The sequence below is a fragment of the Vitis riparia genome, chromosome 12, assembly GCF_004353265.1.
Source record: "Vitis riparia cultivar Riparia Gloire de Montpellier isolate 1030 chromosome 12, EGFV_Vit.rip_1.0, whole genome shotgun sequence".
Classification (NCBI taxonomy): Eukaryota; Viridiplantae; Streptophyta; class Magnoliopsida; order Vitales; family Vitaceae; genus Vitis; species Vitis riparia.
Window position 1 is genome coordinate 6,700,155 of NC_048442.1, and position 26,619 is coordinate 6,726,773.

Genomic DNA, 26,619 nt, shown 5'->3' on the forward strand with positions numbered 1-26,619 from the left:
TTCTCATGTTCATTAGAGGGTTGAGATGTAGATTAGTCCATGAAAAACAATTTGAGCTCATAGCCCACATTCTTTGATTTATGAAATTTGCTTGTTTGTTATATTGTTTTTTTACCTTCAAAATGTTTGTATAAATATGGACCTTTTGATCTATTCTAAAATATTTTTAAGGCTTGTAATGTGTTTTAGATTTCTTGAATGTATCAAATAATTTTTGTTTTGTAAAAAACTCTTTCTCCAAGCTTATTGAATAAATCAGTCTTTCCAAATGTCTAGCTTTTACCTTATTTCTAGCCTTTGAAATATTTTTGTAAATCAATCCTAGTTCTTAGGTTTTTAATTAATTTGGATATTTTTTCTATATTCCATACTTCTTTAATAAGCTTAGAGGCTTTGGTCTCACTAAAAAATAACTTATTGTCCTTGCGAATTAATTCAATCTTTGTATGCTTGTTGTGCTAACCTAATTTGGAGTTAGGAGATATTCTTTGAAATTTAGACTATTTGGTGCATGCTTGAGCCCCTTAAGCTTTTGGGTAGAGTTATGTTCTAGACACTTTAAATATTATATGGAATTTTTTTTTATCTCATCTCTAATCATTTTATTTAAATTTATTTTGTAAATGCTTATTTTATATCATGTTTCTATATTATTTGAATAACTTATTCAATTAGTCCATTTCGGCATGGCTTTAACCTTTTATGACTCTTAATTTGTAATTTATACATCTTATACATGTTAAACAAGCTTCCCCATAGCATGATCATCCTTTTTAACTTTTTTTATTCAGATTTATTTTATGACTACCTTTTTATTGTACTATTATAGCCTCTTTGTATGTTTAGTGTATGTTAGTCCACTTTGATACTAGTTTAACCATCTTTGACTCTTAATTTTGATTGTGTAAATCTTGTACATTTTGGGTGGCTCTTGTTTTGATATTATATCCCTTATTTTGCTTGCAAACTAACTTTTTCTTTCCTATGTAAGAGCCTTGCCCTGTTTTAGGCATTATTGAGGTACATTCTCTTCCTTCCTTCCTTGTTTGATTCTTTTGATATGCATGCTCTACTATGAATGTTCTTTTATTCCTTGCTCCTCATTACCATTGCTTTGTTGTATATTTAAAAATCAATTTTTTATAAATAAAAAGCGAGTTTTGTCATCGAGTGAGGACATACATAAAAAATGATAACAATAAAGACCTCTTCCTCCAATCCCAAAAATGTGAGAATAAATGAAAAAAAATAAATGTATAAAAACCATATATTTTCACTTGTAACATTATTGGATATAATTATTTGTTTTTCTATTTGTGAGAAACACAACTTTTTTTACTAAATTTTATTAGGATTAGAGAAATTACCGACCAGAGAAAAATGAAGGAAAAAAAGGCAAAGTATATGTATTTTTGTGTTGAACAGTACTTTGGGGATTTTAGTAAAAGATATTTGTATCTTAAAATATTCACTAAAAGAGTGAATACAAAAAAGAGTTTAGGCGGATGCATTTATAATTTCTCAAGTCATGATTATATTCATGGGTTGTTGAAATAAAATTTGGACCACAAAATGAATATTGTTATATAAATTCACCTATTCTTTTGATTCTTTTTAACTTGTGTAAAAGCCATAATGGTAGTCAATAACAACACATAATCCAAAAATTAAAAGAATTTTTATTACTATATCATAAATAAATATTTCAAAATGGATTGTTTTGGCCTATTTTAATATGTTCTTTTTTTAATTGTTGATTTAATACCAAAATAATTTTTAAAATATATTATAAATTTCATGTTTTTTGTTTGACAGATTGAGAAGTTTACATGCAGAGATTTACCATAGGAAAAACCACTTTCCCTATGGAATCATTTCTCTTTGATTTGATGTATTACCTACCCACTTATAAGGTCACACGATTCACAATTACACTTATTCAATTTTCTTTTGTCCCTATGACTGAGTCAACTAAGGCCCAGGAGCAGCTACCCCTAAAAGGTGGGGAAAGAAAATCATCTTTATTTGAAACATGGGATCAACTAAGCACCCCTTCAACCATGTGAAAGTCTGATCATTGAGTTAACTACTTAATTTTTTCCTTTTTGGTAATCTTTCAAGCCCATTTTGTATCTCAAGAATATAACTTCACTCTCATTGATTTTTTATTTTTTATTTTTCATTTTCTCTCTTTCAAAATTTTTGACATTAAAAAAGAAAAAGGGAAAAAGCAAAAGAAAAGAGAGGGCATCCTCAAAACAAAAAGTTAATGCAACAACCCATATATTGTCAACCAACTGCAACTTTATTTATGATATTAAAGATACTGAAAAGTCACTTCTCACTTGAGCTAGCTAGCTAAGGTTGAACCGTACGTACAAATATTAAAAACTAGCATAAGGCCTCTTGTATTATGATGATAGAATCAATATATATGTAGAAGGAGATGCAACTCCATATTATTTGCTTCATATGTGTGTAGATATTAAGTAGCAGTTACTGCTATCTTCATTCCAGATTGGCAATGCCCAGGAAAATTGCAGAGGAAATAGTTGGCCCCCTTCACCAGCTTGATCTGATCTTTCCCTGTCTGGTACACCTTGGAACCTCGAGGCGTGGTGCACCCATTGTACCCGGCCTTGTTCACCGCCACCACATTGTGAGCCGAAGGGCTATAGTTGAACACTGCATAATAAACACATAGGTATAATTTCCTATCCTGTAATTTTTCGTAAATTATTAAAATTTCACCTAAAAAGATTAGGTTTAAGAGTAAAAGACTTACCAAGCACATCACCAGCCTTGAAACGCTTTCCCTTAGGCCAGCCAACAACATTGAAGGTCCAGCCGCTGGCACCACCAACAGTGAAGGTGGCTGCATCAACAATGTCACATGGAAGCACAAGGCACAGCACCAGAACTACGGCCACAACTGCACTGCCTCTTCCCACAGCCATTTTCTAGGGAAACAAACAAACAAACAAACAAACAAGAAAGGATGGTGACACAGAGAGAAAGCAGTGAAATGGGAAGTTGTAATGTGGAACCTTACAGACCAAAGTGGCCTTTTTATAAGGGTTGGTGGGAGGGTGTGGACACTAAATAATGTGGACCCATATGTTTCAAGATAATATATGATAGCCAAGGATCTTGGCATGCTTGTGATTATTGCAGGAAGACTTTTGGGGGATTTCCTATTTAATATTTTCCCACACAAGGAAATATATAATGCACATCAAAAACATTATGAAAAGAGTCTTTGTAATTTACATCTGAAGAGATTCATGGTAAAAATATTTCTAATAAAAATATTAAAGCAAACATTTTTGTAAAATTTATTTTCCATAAAGATTTAAGAGTGACACATAGTCATCCTTCCTAATGCATTTTGAGGTAAGAAAATTGAGAAAATTCAATTATGGATTTTTGCATGGTAATGGTCAAATCTAGGATTTACTAACTAGATTATAAAATCCATATTTAAAATTAATAATTTTTTTATTATTATTTCATAAAGACAAAAAGAAGGAGACCCATATAAGTTTTTACATCATTTTCATTACATTTTATTTTACTTTTTTTTTCTATTATTAATTGAATCATTTTATTTCTCTGGTGCTTTTTATATTCTTTTCTTCCATGGTATTTCAGAGGCTAAAAAACTCAAATATTTTTTTATACAATAATATTAAAAAAAAAATATTGAAGTAGAGGACCTCATTTAGTAAACTCTTCTTCAAAATATATTTATATTTAAATTTACTAAAAATATTTTGTACTATGAGCATAAAACAAGTCTTGATATAATAAAATTTTTACAAATTACAAAGTTGACTACAAATGTCATGAAAATTGAACAACTTAAGAGTCTATTTTATAGTGATTTTAGAAAATGTTTTTGATCTGAAAGTATTTTAAAAATAAATAAATATTTAACAAAATTTAGGAAATATTTTAAAATTTTGAAAAATCATTTGTAATGTAAGAAAATTACTTATAATATTTTTGGAAGAAACACTTTATAAATGATTATCTTAAAAACACTTTTATAAAAAGCACTTTCATTATAAATATTTTCAATAGAAATACTGATAAAAGCACTATAAATGTGAAAAAAAAAAGAGGATAGCAAGTAAAGAATCAAAAGAGAATAAACCTACTTGTAAATGTGACCTTTTTTATAGATTGAAATGAAATCACCAATAATTTTTTATTTATTATTTATTTTTTATTATTATTATTATTTTTATCTGGGGTTGTGTGTTTGTAGCTAACATGGGGGTGAAACCTAACAAATTAATGGAAGGTGGAATAGTAAGAAAGTGAAGGCCAAAAAAATTAAAGTAGACCAACAACCCCCACCTCACCCAATTCATTATGAAGTTGGACTACTTAGAGTCAATGGGTCTGGTAGGTTTGTAAGCAATGCCAAAGACTGAATGCTCAGTCTGTCTTGCTTTTTGATTAAATATGACATTATGAAATGCCTCCACTACCAGAAAATATTCAAATTCAATCGCTTTTGAATTATTACCATACCACATCTCCTGTGTCCTGACTCACCAAATGGATCCATCTTCACCTACCAACCTCATCAACACCTACAGTTCATTTGGGGCAATTTTTCCCCTGTTTGTCAGGATAAGAATCACTACTTTTGAGGTTTTCATTTGCATATTATAACAAAGTTTCTGTGCAATAAAGGCAGGGAGAAATGAATTACATAGACCAAGTATGAACACATGAGATCTATATAACGAAAAGATGAGATCATTGTCAAAGGCTAAGGATAGTCATGTGAATACTTTTAGTCCATTGTCATCTATCATCATATGATTCTAGAAAGTAATCTTTCGATATCACAAAAAATACCCTTTTACATTAGATTTTTTACTCTAAATTAACTTAGATATGTATTATATATTGAATTATTACCTAATAATTAGTTTTAAAATTAATTGACAATTTAATGTGGTATCAGTCTTGATTCAAGAAAAGTTTAAATCCGATATGGTATCAAAGTTTAGCTTTGCTTTACGATATGTTTATTTTCTTAGTTCGTCAAATCTATATGTAAGGTCAAAAAGGGATACTTATATAGTAGAATTTTAGCGTCATATGTAAGATCGGCTTGATATACATTGTAGGGTTAAGGTTACAATCTAAATTAATTGCACTTGCCTAACATCTTGCATCACCATGATTACTTAATATGTTTTATAAATTTTGCAAAAAAATCATTCAAATGTCGTAGTACTATTAAAAATTTATGGTGAAATTGTGTTTTGTTACTTGGCATAACTTGTTTTTATGGTTTTTTTTTTTTTTTTTTTGTTAATATAGTTTGTGGTATTTTTGGTAATAGGTGAACATGTCATTTGGTTGAGTACTAATTTTTTTGGTAACATTTTTTCTTTCCAAAAAAAAATTGTACCAAAAAAAAAATTATATTCAAAGCATCACATGGCTAGAAGCTCTTCTATTAAAAATAAAAATAAAAACCCCGAACTTAAATTAAGGGTCCCATTAAAATACTAAAAACATACCTATCAAAATGTATAATCAATCAAATCACGTCATGTGTGCATTTAAGTTTTATTACTTTGTGTCCATTACTTTATGCTTATTGCTTAGTATATTGATCTCATTTACTCGTATCTTAATTTCACTTCTTATATCTACTCTTACTCTTTATACATTTTTTTCATTGTTTATACCTTCACCCAACGATCTACATTTTTCACATTTTCAATGATGAAAATCGAGGGTTCTACTCTTTACGTTAGTTTAAGAATCATAACTTGGTCTTTCTATTATTAAAAAAAATACAAAAAAAAAAAAGAACCCTTTTAGGATTTGAATCAAAAGAAGAAACCAACATAATATTTTTCAAAACAAGCACATTAATGTTAATATTATTATTATTAAAGTATCAATCTAAACCCAAGGATGCTTTTGGGTTGCAAAGATTGACCCTAAAAGGTTAGAGATAAGTTGGGCTTAGGTAGGGTTCCATTAATGTTACCATTATAGTAAATAATCAGATTCATGCATTGGTCTTAAATTGACCCAGACAAATGGGTCAGGCTCGGACCCAATTCAAATGTAGGCAGGCTTATTATGGGCCCACCAGAACATTGCTAGGTCAAATGAAATTTAATGATGATGACAACCATTATGGGCTAGGTCCACTTCCACTACACTTCTACTGGTAGCTTCAATCTGCACCATCAACCATGTGAACCATGTGAATACTGTCTTATGGGTGGGCCTATTTCCACTAAATCCTTAGCTTTTGACTCAAAATACATCTTACACAACCAATTCATTTAACCTATGCAAATTTATTAATTTTATATATTTAAAAATTATAAAAATTTAAAAATATTTTTAATTAAATAACTAAATATTACTAAGAATTTTTTTTAATACTTTAATTTTTTAAATAGTTTTTAAAATTCATTAATTTTTTTAAGATAAGTTTTGAAGAGTTATTGTATTTTATATAGAAGTTATTACCATTTTTTATTTTTAAAAATAGAAAACAAAAAGTACATCTAGGAAGTTAAATTTTATATATTTCATTATCAAAATTAAAAATATTTTATAATTAAAACATCAAATAAAATAATGAATAAGTGTAAAATTTTAATTTTAATTTACTTCCTATATTATAAATATATTATAATTAAAATTAAATAATTAAATTAATTATGATTTTTAAAAAATTAAGACTTAAAAGTTAAAAAAAATTTTAAAAATTATACATTTTAAATTTAATTAATCGAATTATAATTTTGTTAATGTGTTATAATCGTATTAATAAGTTTAACAGATTAAAATCATATCAACATAAATCAATGTCAATTCATACACAATTTCACTTAAATTATTTATTAAAAAGGTGTTTATACATAACCTTTTTCTACAATGCTTTCTCAAAAAGGTGTTCACTCTTAATTTTTTTTCTTTAAAAAAAAAAAAGAAAAAAAAAAAGAGGTATTGCAAACCTTTAACCTTTTCTTTTCAAAGGAACATGTAAAATTTCCACTTTTCTTTTCCTTGCTTACTTTGTCTGCTTCTCACCTTTCTTACCTAAAAAATAAACTTTTCAAGGCTCCAAATCTTTACTAACAAAAACATAGGATTTTCAAATTTTCTTTTCTCCTTCAGAGGTACATGTTTTCATTTTTTACTTTAATGTTTCTAGGAATGTGAATCCTCCTTTACCATTCAAGCCAAATCTCAAGAGCAACAATCAACAGAGCATTGTAAAATCTTAGAACATCATCTTATTTATACCATCCACAAACACATAAGCTCTCATAGCTGATAAAGTAAAGCATCAACTGAACTTCCAATTTTTCCTTTTTCCATTTTGGGATAAGTGTTTATAATATGAATTTGCAGGTTTAAGATTAATATTGAATTAGTAAAGTTCGTTTGAAAGCAAACTATCATTTCCAGACTTCAATCCAGTTCATAACAGTTCCACCTTCCACCAAATTCTGTAATTTGTCTTCCTGCCCTCTAATTTATCCTGATTTTTGGAGTATAATATTATCTGAATTTTAGTTGACTAGACATAAGACAAGCTATTTTCTCTGAAGTTACATCAATTTCTTACTGGTTTTTCTTTCACCTAAGTTTTATATGATTTCATACAATTCCTAGTTATAATTTATAACAGAGAGTTTTACGTATATTCATGGGGTTCACAACTAGTCAATGGCTTAATATGAAATGAAGATCAAAAGGCCAAAAGTGCTAGGAGTTTGTAGAATTTTTACAAGTAATCTCTTCCTTCAGGATCTTCACTGCTTCTGATACTCCATCCTGAAAATTAAAGCATAAATAGTCAGCACTAGAATGTAATTTTAGCAGTATCATCCAGCAAATCAGTTTATTAACCATCTACACCAACACACTCACAATTCAACAGCCAAATAAAATTTGATCGTTAATTATTTGGCCCAGAATTTCATCAGAAGGGTTGAAAAGAAATTAATTGAAGATGGGGTTTGATCTTACAGCAGTATAGGCAAGGTAGAAGATACAGTACAATATTTGACCATCAACTTTGGGTTAAACTTGCTGTACTCAAAATTTCAAACAATGAAAACTACAAGTACATATTATGAAACATAAGTTCCTATCATGTCTGCTAAGCCAAGGCACACTGCCTACTGGACTGGTTCAAAGCTGGACCGGCACCATACCTAATGCAGAATGCTGAGTTCCACTATGAACATTTTAAACTGAAGAGAAAAATCTCTTGCTAGAGCAGATTCCAGAAAAGTTACCAATTCCACAAAAATGTAACAATAGATGAGTGCTGGCAATGCTTTTAAAAGACACAGAGACCTACGTTATCCAGAGACAAAAAAACCTACTAAGAAATCATATGAGAGAAACATCAAGGGAAAAGATGAGGAACTTCCAGGCAAATAAAAGTGTTCAGACTTCCCATATTAGCAATTATTTGAAAATACAGAGGACAAGTAAAAAAGGAAAAAGAAAAATATGTAGTATGAAAATCTACACCAATTAAAACATGCTCTTATACAGCATAAAAGGCAAAAAAAATTCTGCTTCTAAACAAGTGTTACAACAATAAATGCACCAGATTCTCCAAGAATATCAAGTACCTCAAGAGAAATTCTCTCAGCTATTTCTGATGCACGTGCTTTCACTTTAGGAGATAATGCATAATCTATGGCTCTTGATAACACAACAGCAGCTTCCCTGATGCTTGTGCCATCATTTTTGTCTGGAAACAAGTGGTTTCTTTTCAGTGGTTCTGGGGCAACTCCAAGCCAGAACATCCTCTCAGCCCAATAGAACTGATCCAGCATAAATGGACATAATACCTGACATCCAAAATTAATCAAGAGAGACACAAACAAACAGAGACAAGGAAAGACCAGAAGCAATTTGTCCAACCCGGTTAAAGCTTAATAGATGACAGAGCAGTGCATACCTTTCTTAGCCTTGTAGTTAATAAGATCAAGTGGTATATCTTTTCTTATAAGTTTTAAACCAGATCATGCAAATGGAGGTAAATTTTGCACCCCTTTTACAAGACCATATTAATGCTTCACAGATAATTTACAATGGGAGAATTATGTTGGGTCTTTAAATCATTAAAATTAAGGAGAAGGATACAAAATTTTAAAATGGTAGGAAGTCCATGACAAATGAGACAAAAATACACTTCTTTTTGTCTCTTTCCTTATCTTGTCTCTTTCCTTTATTCAATTTGCTCATTTCATTCTTTTCTACTATAATTATTTATGAATGTTATAATATTAATACTACTATTTTTCATAACAATAATAGAATTATTATTTTATCATTATTACCATTACTTTTATTGCTTAATATGTTCTTATTATTATTATTATTATTATCTTTATTTGAAAATAATTATTTATTATTAAAAATAATATAAACAGTAATGCATTTAGGGCCATTAATTAATATATATATATATATATATATATCCTAAATGTCTAGTTCATCTTTTACAAGGATACAACATACTCATTAACTACAACAATGATAATAATGAAAATAATTATAATAATACTATAGGATATTGTTGCAAATAATCCATAGAGCATGAGATACGCATCCATGAAACTACATATGTAATGCACTCTAATATATCTTATTTATACCTTTGTTGCATGCCAAAGCATATTTTATGAAATTACAAGTCATGCACAAGACAATTGTTTTATATGTACAAGGCAAGTAAACTAGACGTACAAGATAGATACAAGATATTATTTTTTTGGTACACTAGTCATACCTGTCCACAAGACATGTATAATAGACCCTTAATTCATCTCATTTACACTTCATTACACATCAAAGATAACTTTTAAGCAAGTACAATATGTACCAGACAATTGAACTATATGCACAAGGCAATTGCAATAAATTTGAAAGGCATATACAAAACAATGCTTTTTTTTTATGTAGGTTTATGGAACTCTATGACATGTACGCCATGGGTAGGTCCCACCTTTATCCTTCTAACATCTACTAATCTATTTTCTTTCCCTTTTTCATTTGTACAAATTTTTTATTAAAACATTTTATAAATTCGTAAAATTATAATCTAAAATAATATTATATTTATTTAATACTTCTTTTTATAAAGAAGGCACTTAATATTAAATTTTCAAAGTCTTTATTCATTTCATATCCTTTTGTAGTAATACATATTTTAATAGCTTAATAAACCATTCACTTTTAATAGTAAAATTTGGGATATAGCTTAATATTGTGGCATTTGATTCTGGATTACTTTTGGTCAATGCTATTTATGCTTGTTCATGGTTAGTCTATCTGTCGTTGTATATGTACACTAAAAATCTTTCTCCTACTTCTGCTCTAGTTAGTCCTAAAATTCTTATCAAAATTGCTCCCAAATAAATTAATGGAAGATCTTGGTTTCTAATTTCTCTAATTGCATCTATAATGATTAAGTCTAATATTTCAGTCTTATTTATGCAATTAATTGTTCTTTGACTAAAATGTGTATATGCTTTCTGATTTTACCCTAAAATCCATTTCTGTAGATATTTACATTTTTAAGTTTCCTTGCTCTCTATAGGCATGAGCATCATCTTCATTGTTTAGCAAATCTTCAGTGCTCTCTGTTTTTTGAAAATAAATTTTTTCTAAGACTCTGCTTTGATTGATTGTGAACTTTATCAATGGATTTTGATGAGGAAGCAGTCATTTTTTTATATTCAATGAAGTCTGCTCTTCTTTTTCCTTTCAAGTTTTTTTCAAGAAGTAATTTTCCAAGTGGTAGGTTAGCTTTGCAATTTCTTTGTTAAGAATTTTTATTTTGTATTACTTCAAGTTTTCTTCTAATTTTGAAAGTTTTTCAGATCTTTGGATTAAAAGTCAGATTATCATATTATTCTGTTTAATAGGTTCTATTGTACTGAGTTAAGGTGTATAAGTGGATTGAGTGTGTTAATTTTGATAGTTTCAAACCTCTTTTTCTTGTAAGCATTCTTACGGTTTTCTATATATCCTATGGATCTATTACTCATACTAAAAATTTTCCTAACTTTTTGTGCACTTCTGCTCTTTCTCTTTTTAAACCATCTACTTCCATTTTTAGCTTTTCCGTTAGACTTTTTTGTAAGTATCACACATTCTCGTCTTCTCAATAATTCACGTAACTCTTTCTTTTTAGAGAAGTTCACTAAATACATATCTACTCTTACTACTTCTCAATAATTCACTTAACTCTTTTCTATGAGAAAAGTACACTAAATACATAACTATTTGGTTTCTTAGATAATCTAGGTTCCTAACTCTATTTTTTTAATCTACTATAAAGGTACAACTACTTGTTTAATATCCACTTCTAAATTATTACCTAATTTATTATAAGATCTACTATAATACTTTCTATGGACTCTTTGGGAGTATGTAAAATATGCTTTCCTTTATTATTACACTATATTTTTTTTTTTTTTTTGATAAGTTCCTTTATGATTACACTTTATCTTATTTTCTTCTTTAGATAATTCTATTATACTTTTATCTGTTATATCTAAATTCAGCTAATATAATTTTCTTAACTTTTGGAGCTTTCAGCGTATAAATCTGTTACATGATCTTCTACAATTTTCTTTATAAGGTAGTTTCCTTTATTTTTTTTTAATCAGAAACTCAAAAGATCTTTTCAATTAATTATAAACATATTTTATAAGGTAGTGTCCATTTGGATACACTTTCTGTTTTCTAGTTTTAAAATCAGAAAATATTACTAAATTTTATACAAGATACACAGACTCTTAGAGGGTTATATTGAAAAAGTAATGGTTTTAAAAACTGTTCAAAAAATTACGGTATTTACTACCTCAAATTTTAAAATTTTTTAAAGTGATTTTTAAAGACATAAGCTAAATCCATATTTTTGTGTACAAGAGGTTCTACTTTAATAGAAGTTTCTTATTTTAAAAACAAAAAACAAGAAGTGTATCCAAACACGATTTTCTACTTTCATTAATTCTATATATTTTCTGTCAAAGCTTCTTCATAACTATCCAGGTGTTTTATGGGATCCAATTCTTTAATTGCAAGAGTTTTTACTGCTAGGTGTAATTCATAAAATCTATTTGGGCATTTCTTATATTCTTACATTCTTTGTTAATCGAATATGGTTTTATGTTTATCTTTTTACTGTTTTGTAATTTATTCTGTACAAACTAGGTGAATATAGAATAAATTGGCACATGAACTTTCTGATTTTTAAATTTCATCCGCTAGTGCTTCATTTTCTTCTCATTTAGGCCTAATAATAATAATAATAATAATAATTAATATTAATATTAATAATAGCAACATAGAGCAGGAAAAAAGAAATAGAAGAAAATACAAATAGTAAAAATGAAATGGTATAAAAAGGTAAAAAGAAAGAAAGAAAAAGGTAATTTAGCCATTTTTACATAGTTAATGAGTCAAATATCCTTCAGTACAACATATTAAAAGGCATGGGTTACAGTATAAAGTATGCAACATAAAAGGTCTATGACCCAATTATATAGAGTTCAAAGCCCTAGACCATAATTCTCCCTTTACAATAGGGCAGTTATTGAAGCTTATTTCAGTGCTATCCTAGGCAAGAAAGAAACTATAAGATCTTTGCACCAACTTGGTGGTGTTATTAGAGTCTAACCTCTACTTATTTATAGATTATAGTGGCATGTCAAATTTTAATTTAAATCTTTATATTATTCTATTTATCAACCTATTGTCAAATGTTTATTTGTTAAATCAATAAAAATAAAATGTCACAGGAGTATATACGACTCTAAACTCTTCTATATTCTTCTTATTTCATTTATTTACACACCTCATAAGCCTATAAAGTCAACCTTCCATTCCCAACTCATACACATGGTCTTGAACTTTTCATGTCCATGTCAAAAGCAACATGACAATAGAATTGAGAGTTTCTTAATAAATGACATGGACATAAAAGAAAGATAAAGCAACAAATTCAGCCAATGCCAAACCTGTGGGATTCCCGCTTTTAGTGCTGCAGCTGTAGATCCACTAAGATTAACAAGGCATATGTTAGTACTTGGACGCATTGCACAATTTTCCAGTAGAATGACTAATACGTAGAGTAAATCAAGGGTAAAATTCCAACCTGCCACCATGATGAATTGCAGCACTGCATCTTGGGAACAACCAGTTGTATGACATGGTACTAATTGACAAGAAAAGAAAATATTTCAATCTCCACAAAGTGAAGGGGAAAAACAGAGAGAAACTATCTACTTAATAGTAAAAAAATCTAAATCTCTCTCCATATTGTAAGATGATGATTACACTATGGCTAGATGTTGGAAATATCAAACAAATGATTTTTAACACCCTTCAATTGGAAAAAACAAAAACAATGCCTCTTTGTCAATATCCCTCAGTTTCTTAGCAGATCAATGCTCAAGCATCAGAAATCTTCTTCACTAAAGATCAAAATAGCAGGGGTGAAACAAATCTCTGACTTCCTTCCTTTCCTGTTCTTTTTTCCTTGTCTTTCCTTCTTACCCTTGGCTAAAGGAGTGCATGCATGCTTGTGTTTATATGGTGTATAATGTGAGTTGGTAGTTACGTCCCAAGCGTTCAGGTGTTTATAGGTGTCTGATGTGGATAATCAGCCACCAAAACTTATGGCATACAAAGACAGCAAATATTGATACCTAAATTATTAACTATAGAAATGTATTTAATAAAAAAATAAGTGCCACATGCCTCCAGAACAAACAAATATTGAACTGTTGGCCATATTTATACAAGTCCATCATAACATGTTGTCTAGATATACCAAAAGATAAACATACTTTTCTGACATCAGCTCACACTGACATAACATCATTAGCATAACATAAGGAGCATATGCAAAGTGATTGCACGAGCCAATGGATTGACACAGCTACAATTGAAGTGTCCTCATAAGAATCTTATGATGTAACTGCTTGCAAGTGCATCTAAAATCTTAATTTGGACAGAATTTATTAAATGGTATTCTTATCTTTTAACTCCTTTGAAATTAGTAAATTTTTTATTATATTTGTTCAAATTTCCTGCCCAAGTACCTAATCCAACCAAGTGAATTAAGAAGGGCTCACCCAGAAAAGCAAAAAAGTCTGCCACCAAAGAGAAAGATCCCATCTTCACTGGACTCTCTCCTTTCCAAACTTGATGATGCTTCAGCAGCAATTACTTTAACTGCTGCTTCCAATGGTTCATAGCCAGCCGAGAAAAGGATAAATCTATAATTTGTGATATCCAAAACAGTAAGGATAACCTGAAGAAATTCTCGGGGGTTCCTCAAAAAACCCATGCTGCACATGATAAAGGAAAACTCAGCTCAAGAAAACAGAACAAGGCAGAGAGAAAAAGGAGGGAAGAAAAAATGAGTGAGTTGGCACTGAAGAATAACAGCAATAGTAACTTGCAAAAGTACAAATTCATCACTAATAAAAGCAAGATCAAGGAACAACCTGTGGGCCCATTTACATGATTGCAGAAGCAAACAAAGATCTCATACACACAAACATACAGCTCATGCTGTGAAAGACAAAGGATAACTCAGCACAAGAAAGTGGAACAAAGAAGAGATAAAAAGGAGGGAAGCAAAAAGGAGTATGGCAGAACTGATATTATGATTGCAAGAGCCTAAAGAAACACATAGGTACATTTTTTAGGAATAAAAGCAAGATCAAGAAAAGGCCACCTAACCCATTTATATGATTGCAAGCATTCATAAATGCTTCCACCATGAAGAAAACTGATGAATTCACAAAGCCTAGTTTTAAAGAGATAGACTAACTATAAATAAAACCAGGATAAACAGTTGTTTTGGATTCGACTAATTTGATAATATTTAAATGCTTCAGCAACGAAGAAAACTAATGCATGCATGCAAACAAGTTTTTAGAGCTTGACTAAGTACAATAAAATCCCGGTTACATGGCAGTTTTGAACTCAACCAACTCTACAGTGATATTCAGATCCTTCATCAGTCAAAGGACAATTTCTAAGAACTTCAAGGAAAATTAATCATTTTAGGTAGGACCACCAAGTCAGGGTGTCAGGGACCCTGCGCTGATGGCAATGGTAGAAATCTTGTGGGTTATCTGGTCAGAAAGAAATGTTAGAAACATTGGGGACAGAAAGATATATATATATGAGGAAGAAGAAGAAGCTGTTCAGGGTCCTTTCCTAATAAAAGGGATGCTAATTGGGATTTTGAGTCAGTAGAAATGGCTCAGTTCTAGTCAAATACCTAAACCAAGTTATATCTATAGTTGCTTTTGTCATGAACAATGAATGGACAAAGAAAAGTTCTGTAGTTTAGTTCCCAGTACCAAGTTTAATCTGTTATCGGGTGAGAACTAACATGAAACTCCTTCCCAAGCACTCAAGGCTCCAAAATGTTACTTTTCTAACACAAACATGCCTAATCCATGAAGGCACAAGCTAGTACTCATATCAGTGCAAAGTAGCCTTGCTTAATATATAGGTGCTCAAGTGACATTAACCATCAAACAGACTTCCCATAAAAGTTGCTACAACAAACTCAACATAGTACAAACTTGCCTTCCAACAGAACTCAGACCTATGAAAACAGGTGGCATTGGTGCAGGGGTCTTCAGAAAAGATTGCAACATGGTATGTGCAGAGCACATTTCAACTTCTGCATTTACTCGCCTTAAAGAAATTGAAGCTGAAATTTCTCCACACTTGTTACATGAAAACTCCCATTCCATAGGCAGAAACCAAAAGCCACAAACCCGAACATTTGAAGGCCAATAACCTATTATTTAATGAATGTTAATAGGTTAACAGAATTGGAAAAGCAAACTTGACTAGAATGGAGATTGCAACATCATGAAAAAGAATATAGGGTGTTGAACCAAACTGAAGATTTAAGCATTGAAAAGTATAGGACCGAATTAGAAAGTGCTAAATACAAAATTTTGTAGAATTGAAGAGCCCATTGGCATAATTTGAATTGAAGTATTGAATTCAATTAAACTGTTTTTGATAGGGTAGTAAACTTGAAGTTTGAAAGCAGTTTGTTTTACAAATTTGCCCTTACACCCCTATTACAATATTCTTTAAGCATTCTTTCAATAATACTATATTCATAAAAATTAATTGACACAAAATGTCATCTAGACACAGCCATTAAAACACTTGTTACATGACTAGGTAAGAGTAAAAAAACATTATAAATAATTGAACTAGCTAAAAATTCAAACTCAATCAATGAATAATTCATCTACAATTTGCTCATGTAAGTCAAACATGTAAATTGTGATATGATCATGCCCCAACCCCTCTTAACTCTATGGATGCCAAATTCTCACCATTTTTGTGGGGAAATTCAAGTACAACATCCTCATCACCAAATTGCTCAAGAAACCCGTTTAAACCATATGATTTCTTAAATATTACTTAAGGTCATAAGGTGGGAGGATGAATCATTCTTCAAACTTATTACCAGCCTCTGCTATATTGAAAAATACTTCATACTTATGTTCATAAGAGTCCACAAAGTCAATTAAAATAATTAAACAAGCCACAAAGTTGATTGAAATATTAGACTATTAAAGATAGAAAGAAAATTCACATACCAGGGCATTCAACAACTTCTTTGCTGAATCCATATCTGTTAGAACAAAATTAGTGAGAAATCAGAAAAACATATTACTTTTAAAATATCAATTTGCATCTAAAATTTATCATTATCAAAGATAAAGCCTGTCATTCTCAACTGACTACTTGTTCTAATCTAAGTTTTATTTCCTTTTCCAGAGGCCAGATATAGAAAACAAGGCTGTTAATCCAGTAGGCTCACAGGTCATTAAAAACCCAGTTTCAAACTTCCAAATGGAGTCATGAATAATGAGGCTACACCAGAAAGTGAACAATCGTTGAATGTTTGAGCAGCAGAGCTTGAGAAGATCAACAAAATTGAGAGACGCACAAATAGAATTACCCTATCCTTTTCCTTTTTAACCTTGGAAGCAATTCTTAATGGTAAAGCCTTTAAGCATCCATATCTTACAATAGCACAGGAGACGGATACCTATCATGCCACATTGGAAGACCTGTTACTGGATCCTGCAATCAACAAGAAGCAATTTGACAAGTTTAAGAAAAAAAGTCTAAATCACTACATGTAATCTTTACTTTATTAGTGACTGAACCAGACATCATTTATTAAATACGATAGGAGATTTTTCAAAGGTTCTAAGAACTAACTGTGAAAGGCCAGGGGCTTAGATTCAAGTCATCACTTCTCCACGATCCCCAATCTTCAGTGAAAAGCGGCCACATCCAGTGGGTTACATCTTTCCAACAAACCTATTTGGATAAAAAGTGAAAATTATTTTGAAGTACATTAGTTGAGAACTCCCACATTAAAATATGCTGAAGGCATAAGGTATGGAGGAAAATATAAAATCAGACTACAAAGATTCAAATCTAAATTCCACCAAATACTATAAAATTTTAAAAATGAAAAAAAAAAAAAAAGTTTATGATGCTTTCTGCTGTATGAACATATAAAGATGCACCATGTAAGAGGGAACCATTCGCAGTAGCAGTTTTTGTGAAATTTCTGCTAAAAAAATCATACCTTATCAGTGGGAGCTTCTTGAAGATATTCATACAAAAGGGGAAGCTCTTTTCTGAAATGATGCCCAAATGATGAAGGAGCACTGCACAATAAAGCACCAAAAGAAAAAAGCCAAAATAAATGCTAACAGTGACAGTGATCCAATGCCCCTAAGGCCTGGCTCAATGGCAAAGGATTGAAGTGAGGATGTAGGAGATTTCATGTTCAATTTCCAGGGGAAAAAATTGTTACCTATCAAATATATATATATATATGTAGAAAATGAAAAAAAATAAAAAATAAATAAAAAGTGAAAATATTCTAACTGTAAACATATCACTTTTTACAAGAAGAGTTTGGTTCCAAGCGGGAATCTATTTCCTACAGAGGAAATATTTTACTAGAGATATTAATCATTCAATGAATATGTTGAGATATGATCAACATGTATAGTAGTAGCCATGTTCATATCAAAGTATGTATGATTTTTTGGGAATTCAAGAAATTTTTGAAAAAGGGAACAAGGAGTGGGGGTTGGGAGTGTCCAGGGGATTGGAAAATATCTAGAGATACATGGATTAGCACTTCATACATAACAGGTCTGTTGTGTACAGGAGGTAAAAGAGCTCACTTGCAAGCACTCACTATATTTTTAGAGGTACAACCCAATCTGTTTGCTAATTCTGACATACAAATACAATAGAATAAAAAAAACATAGAGCAATAATTTCATGGAGAAGTTAATTGGTCAGACCAGCACCTTAAAACTCATTTTTGACAAAGATAAAAGATGTCAATTGGACCCCACCAGTGTACCAATGGGTCTCACCTTCAGTGCTAACTACTAAGTGATAGAGGAATATTTTTTACAGGGTGAGAAAATAAAGGCTAATCTTAATTAGGAAAACACCCAAGAGAGGGGTGAATTGGGTTTTAAAAATTCTTTTTCAAACACAACAAATTCAAGCAAAGAAAGCACAAATATAAAGAGATAAGATTAGAGGAAGTAACACCTTTACACTTGGATTCCGACTCTAATGGGCACTTACACAATCTCTTCAAGTCTCTACTCACTTGAAGTTTCTGCACTCAAATAACAAATTTAAATCTCTCAACCTAGCTCAACAAGGGCTCAAATACAACTCAAATGCTAGGATGAATCACAAGGATGCACTAAGGAATATGCAAGTGGAGGTTTAATGCACCAAAGAAAGAATGAGAGTTTTTGAGGCAAGAACAAGTGGGTAAACAAATAAATGCAGGTGTTCTCTTACTCATAAATGAGGTGAAACTCTCAATTTATAAGTTTCTAACATCGGGAGCCAAAAAATCCAAAAAGTAGTCTTGACTGATCGAGATGAGGGTTGACCGATTGACTAGCCATTGAGCAATAAATGCATGGCAGATAACCGTTAGACCTCAACCAGACCTTAACCGGGAAGACATATACCTCGATTGGGAATGCAAGGTTACTGGAAGAGAGAAGATTTTTCGCATCTCTCGATCGAACCTCGACTGAAAAGGTGCAACCGGTCGACCAATACCCTAGTTGGTTGAGCCGATTGGCCAGTGCCTTGACCAGTTCACTATTTCTTGCCCAAAAACCTATCTTTTTTTGTTCTTTTCTCTTCTAACACTTAGGCAGGGTCTTTAGGTAAATTAATATGTCAATTTTGAAATGATTTGCCTAAGGTTCACTAAATAAAACTCTGGTTTAGATGAAAATGTAACTTTAATGCATAAACCGAGTTTTTAAAGATGCATGAAAAGATGTGAAAATCCTAAGTGCACCCATGCTTTCATCTCACATATATTTCCTATGATTAAAGGGTCTTCCAATTTTCTTGATCTTGCATCCATCGGGTCCTTTGATAAATTTCCAAACTAACACTTGAAATTCTTTATAATTCAAAATGATTAACAACTTAACCTTAGTTTGTTATCATCAAAACTTGATTAGGAGAACCCTTAGACTAACACAGGGTATCACCGATTCACTTGATTCTACTCTATTTAGATTTGGAGAAATCTAAACTTTTCCATATTTTAATTATTTTGATACTTTTACAAAATTTTGGGTGTGGATTCAAAATTAGTACTCATTTGGCTCAATTCTCTCAATTCCTATTCTTGGGTGAGCATAGATTGGTCTTATTCATTCATTCATTCATTAGCCTTTTTCTGGTTCTAGTACATGTTTTTGTTAATAGGATGTGCGGTAAGGCCTGCGGCAAGTCTTTATTATCTTTATTTTGTACAGTTGGGTTTTCCATATAGGAGTAGTGTGTACAGCTAGGGGATTGGGAGAAAATCTCTATTGTAATTAGTGGAAATTCAGTGAAATCTTGTTGCATAGTTCCTATATATACGAAAGGTATAAAGACGTGAAGGCCATTCAGACAAATTGACATGGTATCAAAGCTACTTTCTGAACCAAAACTCTTTGTTGTCTCAATCTCTCATAATCTCTTGGTTTAGCCCTTCGGGCTTTTTTTTTTAAGTCAATTTTGTGGGTCTCGATGGTGTGTTCTCTTGGAGGATTTCTGGAGGTTCTTGGGAGTTTTCTGTCTCAAAGTTGAAGGTATTAGCTGTGGGTTTTATCAAGGCCTCTTAATATCTGGTGAGTTCAGCATTTTCTGGTTATTGTGGTGCAAGTTTTCTAGGTTTCCTTTTGATCTGCAGAGGGTAATTTAGTGTGTTGCAGATTGTTTCTTGGCTGTTGGGATCTATTGAGCCTCACATGGTGAATAACCTTTGTTGCTTCACCACTGCTAAAGAGATGTGGGAGTATCTGAGGCGTATCTACAATCAAGACAACAATGCTCGAAGGTTCCAGTTGGAATTGGAGATCGCTAACTACAGCCAAGGAAATCTGTCCATTGAACAATTTTATGGTGGATTTCTGAACTTATGGAGCGAGTATTCGAGCATTGTTCATGCCAAGATTCCTCAAGCAGCACTAAGTGCACTTCAGGATGTTCATGCCGAGAGTCAAAGAGATCAATTTCTGATGAAGTTGATGTAGAAACTGAGAATCCTTTTAAAATTCATTCAAAACTATATTTTTTACATAAACAGATCCCTATTTAACAAATACACAGAGAGCAAACAAAAAAAGGAAAAAATACAAACATGGAAAAAAATAATTACACAAATTACCCACAATTGGGGCCTCAATCTTTCCCTAATATCCTACAAATCATCATTCAAAATTATACCGGATTTCCACACTCCCTCTCAAGTTGGATCATAGATATTAATCATGTCCAACTTACAAATAAAATCTTCAAAACTTGATTTCTGTAACCCCTTGGTGAAAATATCGATCAATTATTCCCTTGTAGAGATATAAGTCATGCAAATAATCCCTTTCTCAATTTTTTTCTTTATAAAGTGTCTGTCCACTTCTATATGTTTGGTCTTGTCGTGCTGAATAGGATTATGAGAAATACTAATGGCAGCTTTGTTGTCACAATAGAGTTTAATGGGGAGCTCTATTGTAATCCGTAGTTCTTTCAACAGTTTCTGCAATCATAGTCCTTCACACATACCTTGTGCAACTACTCTGAATTCAGCTTTGGCACTGCTTCTAGCTACTACACTCTGCTTCTTACTTCTCCATGTTACTAAATTCCCCCAGACATAGGTACAATAGCCTGTAGTAGACCTTCTGTCATCTACTGATCCCGCCCAATCTGCATCTGTATAGATCTCTACCTTCTGACTATCACTCTTCTTAAAGAATAGTCCTCTCCCTGGAGAACCCTTTAGGTATCTGAGGATCTTATACACTGTTTTCAGGTGACTTTCCTTTGGTGAATGCATGTACTGGCTAACCACGCTTACGGCGAAAGCAATGTCAGGTCTAGTGTGAGAAAGGTAGATCAGTCTACCTACTAGTCGTTGATATCTCTTTCTATCCATGGGTTTTCCGTCGCTTTCCATCCTGTTTCTTGCCTTGATAGGGGTATCGCTTGGCTTGCATCCCAGCATGTCAGTCTCAGTCAACAAGTCAAGTACATACTTTCTTTGGGAAATACTAATTCCCTTCCTTGATCTGGCAACCTCCATTATTAGGAAATACCGCATTTGACCCAGATCTTTTACCTCAAATTCTGTGGCTAAGACCTTCAACCTTTCCACTTCTCCTGTGTCATCTCCAGTGAGAATGATGTCATCGACATACACGATTAAAATGGTCATCCTTCTGTCGTTGGACTGTTTGAAGAACATAGTATGATCCGATTGTCCCTGTTGGTATCCTTGGTTCTTAATCACTTTTTCAAATCTATCAAACCATGCTTTGGGTGATTGCTTGAGACTATAAAGAGATTTCTTCAATTTGCATACCTTGGTTTCTTCTTCTTCCTTACAGAACCCTGGTGGTAGCATCATAAACACTTTTTCTTCCAGTTCACCATTCAGAAAGACATTCTTGATATCAAACTGATAGAGTGGTCAGTCGAGGTTTGCTGCCAAGGATAAAAGAATTCATATAGTGTTCAGCTTTGCTACTGGTGCAAATGTCTTGGTATGGTCAATGCCATAGATCTAAGTGAACCCCTTTGCAACCAGGCGGGCTTTGTATCGTTCTTCTGTGCCATCCGCCTTATATTTCACTGTGAATACTCATTTACAACCCACTGGTTTCTTCCCTATTGGCAAATTCATCACTTCCCAAGTCTCATTTTTTTTCCAATGCCCTTATTTCTTCCATCACTGCCTCTTTCCATTCTAGAATCTCCAAGGCTTCTTGAATGTTTTTAGGAATCTGGATTCTATCAAGGTTAGTTGTAAAAGCACGACACTTTGCAGAAAGAGCATTATAAGACACAAATTTCGAGATAGGATGAAGAGTACATGAACGAGGTTGTTTCCTAAGAGCAATGGGTAAGTCATCTGTTACTTGATCAGAATTGGAGCCATATTCCCGAGGGGTTGGAACTATCACCGGTTCTGACTCTTTTAGTGCTTCAGAGATGAGTGTCTCATTGAACTTCAATTTTGACCTCCTTGAGTAGACAAGTGTTTCCCTATTTGTCTGTAATTCTGTATCTTCCCCTGAGTTTAAGTGTCCTTCTGTATTAGGCGAAGGGGTAGATATAAGGCACGGAATGGATTCAAACACAGCAACATCGAAATAGTCAGAGGTTAAGGGTGGTCTAGTTTCACTCATGGACTCCCCCTGAAGCGAGTAGTAGGAAGTATGCTAAAAAAATGTGACATCTAGGCTAACATATAGCTTCTGTGAAATTGGGTCATAGCATTTGTAGCCCTTTTGTGTGGAAGAGTAGCCAAGAAAGACATATTTAAGCGCTCTGAGATCAAATTTGTTCCGCTTAGGTCTGTGAGTGTGGACAAACACAGTGGACCCAAAGACACGAAGTGGAAGATGTGCATCGAGTCTAGAATGAGGAAAAAACTCTTGGAATTTCTGGAGGGGTGTGACAAAAGATAGGACCCGACTAGGCATTCGGTTAATAAGATATGTGGCTGTCAAAATGGAGTCACCCCAAAATTGTGAGGGCATGTGAGATGTAAACTGCAAAACACGAGCAACTTCAAGAATATGTCTATTTTTCCGCTCTGCAACCCCGTTTTACTAAGGGGTGTCAATGCAAGAACTTTGATGTATAATACCATTTTCTTGAAGATAAGTGCTCAAGGAGTGATTGAAATAGTCAGTACCATTATCAGTACGAAGAATTTGAATTTTGGTGTGAAACTAAGTTTGTATCATGGAGTGAAAGTTCATGAAGACTGATCGAACCTCAGTTTTATCAATCAACAAATATACCCAACACAGGCGAGTATGATCATCAATAAAAGTAATAAACCATTTTTTATGGGTCCTATTAGGGGTACATGAGGATCCTCATAGATCACTATGAATTAGAGTAAATAGTATGGATGGTTTATACTTAGATTTAAGAAAAGACACCCGATGATGTTTGGCAAGTTCACACACTTCACACTGAAAATCCAATGAATTTTATTTGAACATAGTGAAGGGAATAATTGTTTTAAGTACTGAAAACTACGATGACCCATCCTTTTGTGCCATAAAAAAAGTTTACTGTCCTTAGGATAAGATGCAGAATTACAAACAGTAGGAGGACACTGTCCAAACAAATCAGTTTCGTCGAAGTAATATAGACCCTCACGTTCCTTAGCACTGCCAATCGTCTTCCCCGATGATAAGTCCTGAAAATTTAATGAGATGGTAGGAATTTAGCTGAGCAATTAGACTTTTTGGTTAACTGACTGATAGATAGCAAATTGCAAAATAAATTAGGTACATGTAGGATAGGGTTGAGACTAATAAACTCAGAAATACGAATACTCTCTTTGCCAGCAACTGATGATAAAGTATCATCTGCAATTTTTACTTTTAAATTACCGGCACAGGGAGAGTATGTAGAAAATAAATGATGAGCATCAGTCATATGACCAGATGCACCAGAGTCAATAATCCAGGGAGTAATCTGAGACATGGCGCTACGTGCTGTCAGAAAGGTACCTTTTTGGGCCAAAGAACCAGAGGATAAAGTGGTAGAAGATTGACCAGAGGCTTGGAAATTAGAAAAAAAGCTCATATAATTTCGCAAGCTGATTGGAATTAAACCCCACATTAGAAGTTGACTAACAAATTTCTATGGGTGTTTTGTCTGCCTAGGTTTCGGTGGAGGCCTGATGACAATGGGCTTTATTGGGCTATCTGGGCTTCCAATCTACGAGCTTGCCATATAAAGTCCAGCAAGTGTCTTTAGTGTGGCCCAACTTTTTACAATGCTCACAATAAGTCCTCTTGGATTGTCTTGGGCTTGGCCCACTAGATCCAGCAACATGAGGCCCACTAGGTTCAGCATGAGGCCCACGTCCAGCAGCAGCATGAGGCCCACGGGTTAAAAAGGCTGAAGCCTCAGGCCCAAATGAGAGATCCAGCATCACTTTCCTTCTGCTTTCCTCTCGTCGCACCTCAAAGAAGACCTCTCGAATGGGGGGCAACGGCCGGCGATTGAAAACCCTGCTCCTGACGTCATCAAGCTCGCCGTTTAGCCCCACTAGGAACTCGAAGACCCTCTCGTTCTCCATCTTCTTCTTGAAGTGCACACTGTCACCCGTGCACTCCCACTCCTCTTCACAATTAAGATCGAGATCTTGCCACAAACCCAGCATCTCGGTGTAGTATTTCGTGACTTCCCGATCTCTTTACTTCATCTGCCAGAGCCGCATCTTGATTTCAAAGATTTGGGAAGCATTCTTGACATCGGAATACGTTTCACGTATCGCATCCCACACATCCTTTGCCATCAGGAGGAACATGTAAGTCTTGCCAATGGTTGGCTTCATGGAGTTAATCAAGTATGAGGTGATAAAGGAGTTTTCGGACTACCATTTCTGGGATCTGCTACATCGGTCGGAGGTGGTCGCCGAGTCTTGCCGGTAAGAAGCCCTAACTTTCCCTTTCTGTCAATAACGAGTTTGATTGCTTGCGCCCACTCTCTGTAATTCTTACCGTTTAATTTTTCAATGGTAAGATAGAGTGGGGAGTTGTCGAATGCACCGACGAGGCCCATTGAGGAGTGTATCTCCGACACTCTTTCATGGGTTGCCGACCGACTAGACTCATGGTTGTTTCCTCTTTGGGCATCCATGGACTAATTAGGGTTTTAGAGCAAAACACCGCTTTGATACCATGTAGAAACTAAGAATCCTTTTAAAATTCATTCAAAACTATATTTTTTAGCCTGATACCAGCTGGCATTAATCGGCCTGACCTCACACCCGAGATGGTGCAACAAATGATTATGTCAGCTTTCTCTACTTTCGGACTTCAAGGTAAGAGTTTTCAACTCACACCTTCTTGGTTAGTGGATTCAAGAGCCTCAAATCATATGACTGGTAGCGCGGATACATTACATGGTATTAGCAAGTACGAAAGATCCCAACACATTCAGATTGCCAATGGCAGTACACTTCCTATTACTACTGTTGGCACTCTTGGCCATGGTTTCAATGATGTTTTTGTGTCACCGAGGTTGTCTACAAACTTGATTTCTATCAGCCAATTAGTGGATACTAACTGTGATGTTCATTGTTCTTGTGGTGGTTGTATTGTGCAAGATCGGGTGTCCGGGACAGTAATCACAAAGGGGCCTAAAGTGGGACGTTTATTTCTTCTACATTTTTCTATTCCTAGTTTAACGTCTTTGGCTTGTATTACAGTAGCAAATAAAAGTGAGGTATGGCATAAAAGATTGGGCCATCCAAATTATGTAGTATTGACACATCTAATGAAACATGGTCATTTGGGGAATAAAGATCAGTTTTCATCTCTTAGTTTGTGTCTTGATTGTGCTACCTATAAACTTGGCAAAAGCAAGACCTTACCTTTTCCTATGCATGGAAGTCGTTCTACAAAATGCTTTGAGGTCATTCATTTTGATGTTTGGTGTGTTAGTCTGATTATTTCACATGCTCAGTACAAGTATTTTGTAACTTTCATCAACGATTATAGTCATTTCACCTGGGTCTACTTTCTTCAATCTAAGGCAGATGTGTTCTCTGTGTTTCAAACCTTTGTTGCTCTAATTGAAACACAATTTTCAGCTTGTATTAAGGTCTTGTGTTCTGATTCAGGGGGAGAGTATATGTCTCACAATTCTCAGGTCTACTTACAGAAAAAGGGGATCCTTTCTCAACGCTCTTGCCCCTACACCCCACAACAAAATGGGGTGGCTAAGCGCAAGAATCAGCATCTCTTAGATGTTGTTCGTACTTTGTTAATTGAATCCTCTGTTCTATCTAAATTTTGGGTTGAAGCCTTGTCTACTGTTGTCTACTTGATTAATCACTTGCCTATGCACACCTTGCAGTATGACTCTCCTTATCTCAGCTTGTATGGTAATCATCCTGAGTATTAGTCCCTTCATACTTTTGGGTGT

The 26,619-nt window shown here is 33.2% G+C and overlaps 2 protein-coding genes across 4 annotated transcripts in view; both read right to left on the bottom strand.

Annotated features, from left to right (window-relative positions):
* Positions 1–2,284: 2,284 nt before the first annotated feature.
* Positions 2,285–3,039, bottom strand: LOC117926954 (basic blue protein-like). The gene is made up of 2 exons (XM_034846291.1): positions 2,786–3,039; positions 2,285–2,685 (listed from the first exon to the last, which is right to left on the bottom strand). Exons 1-2 carry the CDS (start codon positions 2,955–2,957, stop codon positions 2,486–2,488), a joined length of 372 nt encoding a protein of 123 aa, XP_034702182.1. The 5' UTR covers positions 2,958–3,039; the 3' UTR covers positions 2,285–2,485.
* A 4,559-nt stretch (positions 3,040–7,598) lies between these two features.
* LOC117927165 (sterol 3-beta-glucosyltransferase UGT80B1) overlaps positions 7,599–26,619 on the bottom strand; it is a 30,855-nt gene continuing 11,834 nt past the window's right edge. For 2 of the 3 annotated variants that reach the window (XM_034846585.1, XM_034846584.1), the window contains exons 7-16: positions 17,693–17,774; positions 17,317–17,418; positions 17,120–17,175; positions 16,686–16,720; positions 15,646–15,862; positions 14,172–14,387; positions 13,190–13,249; positions 13,053–13,092; positions 8,649–8,870; positions 7,599–7,836 (exon numbers count right to left, since the gene is read on the bottom strand). In XM_034846585.1, the coding sequence (XP_034702476.1) occupies positions 7,768–7,836; positions 8,649–8,870; positions 13,053–13,092; positions 13,190–13,249; positions 14,172–14,387; positions 15,646–15,862; positions 16,686–16,720; positions 17,120–17,175; positions 17,317–17,418; positions 17,693–17,774 (1,099 nt within the window). In that variant the 3' untranslated portion in view covers positions 7,599–7,767. The remainder of the gene's footprint in view (positions 7,837–8,648; positions 8,871–13,052; positions 13,093–13,189; positions 13,250–14,171; positions 14,388–15,645; positions 15,863–16,685; positions 16,721–17,119; positions 17,176–17,316; positions 17,419–17,692; positions 17,775–26,619) is intronic. The other variant, XM_034846586.1, reaches the window with a different exon arrangement.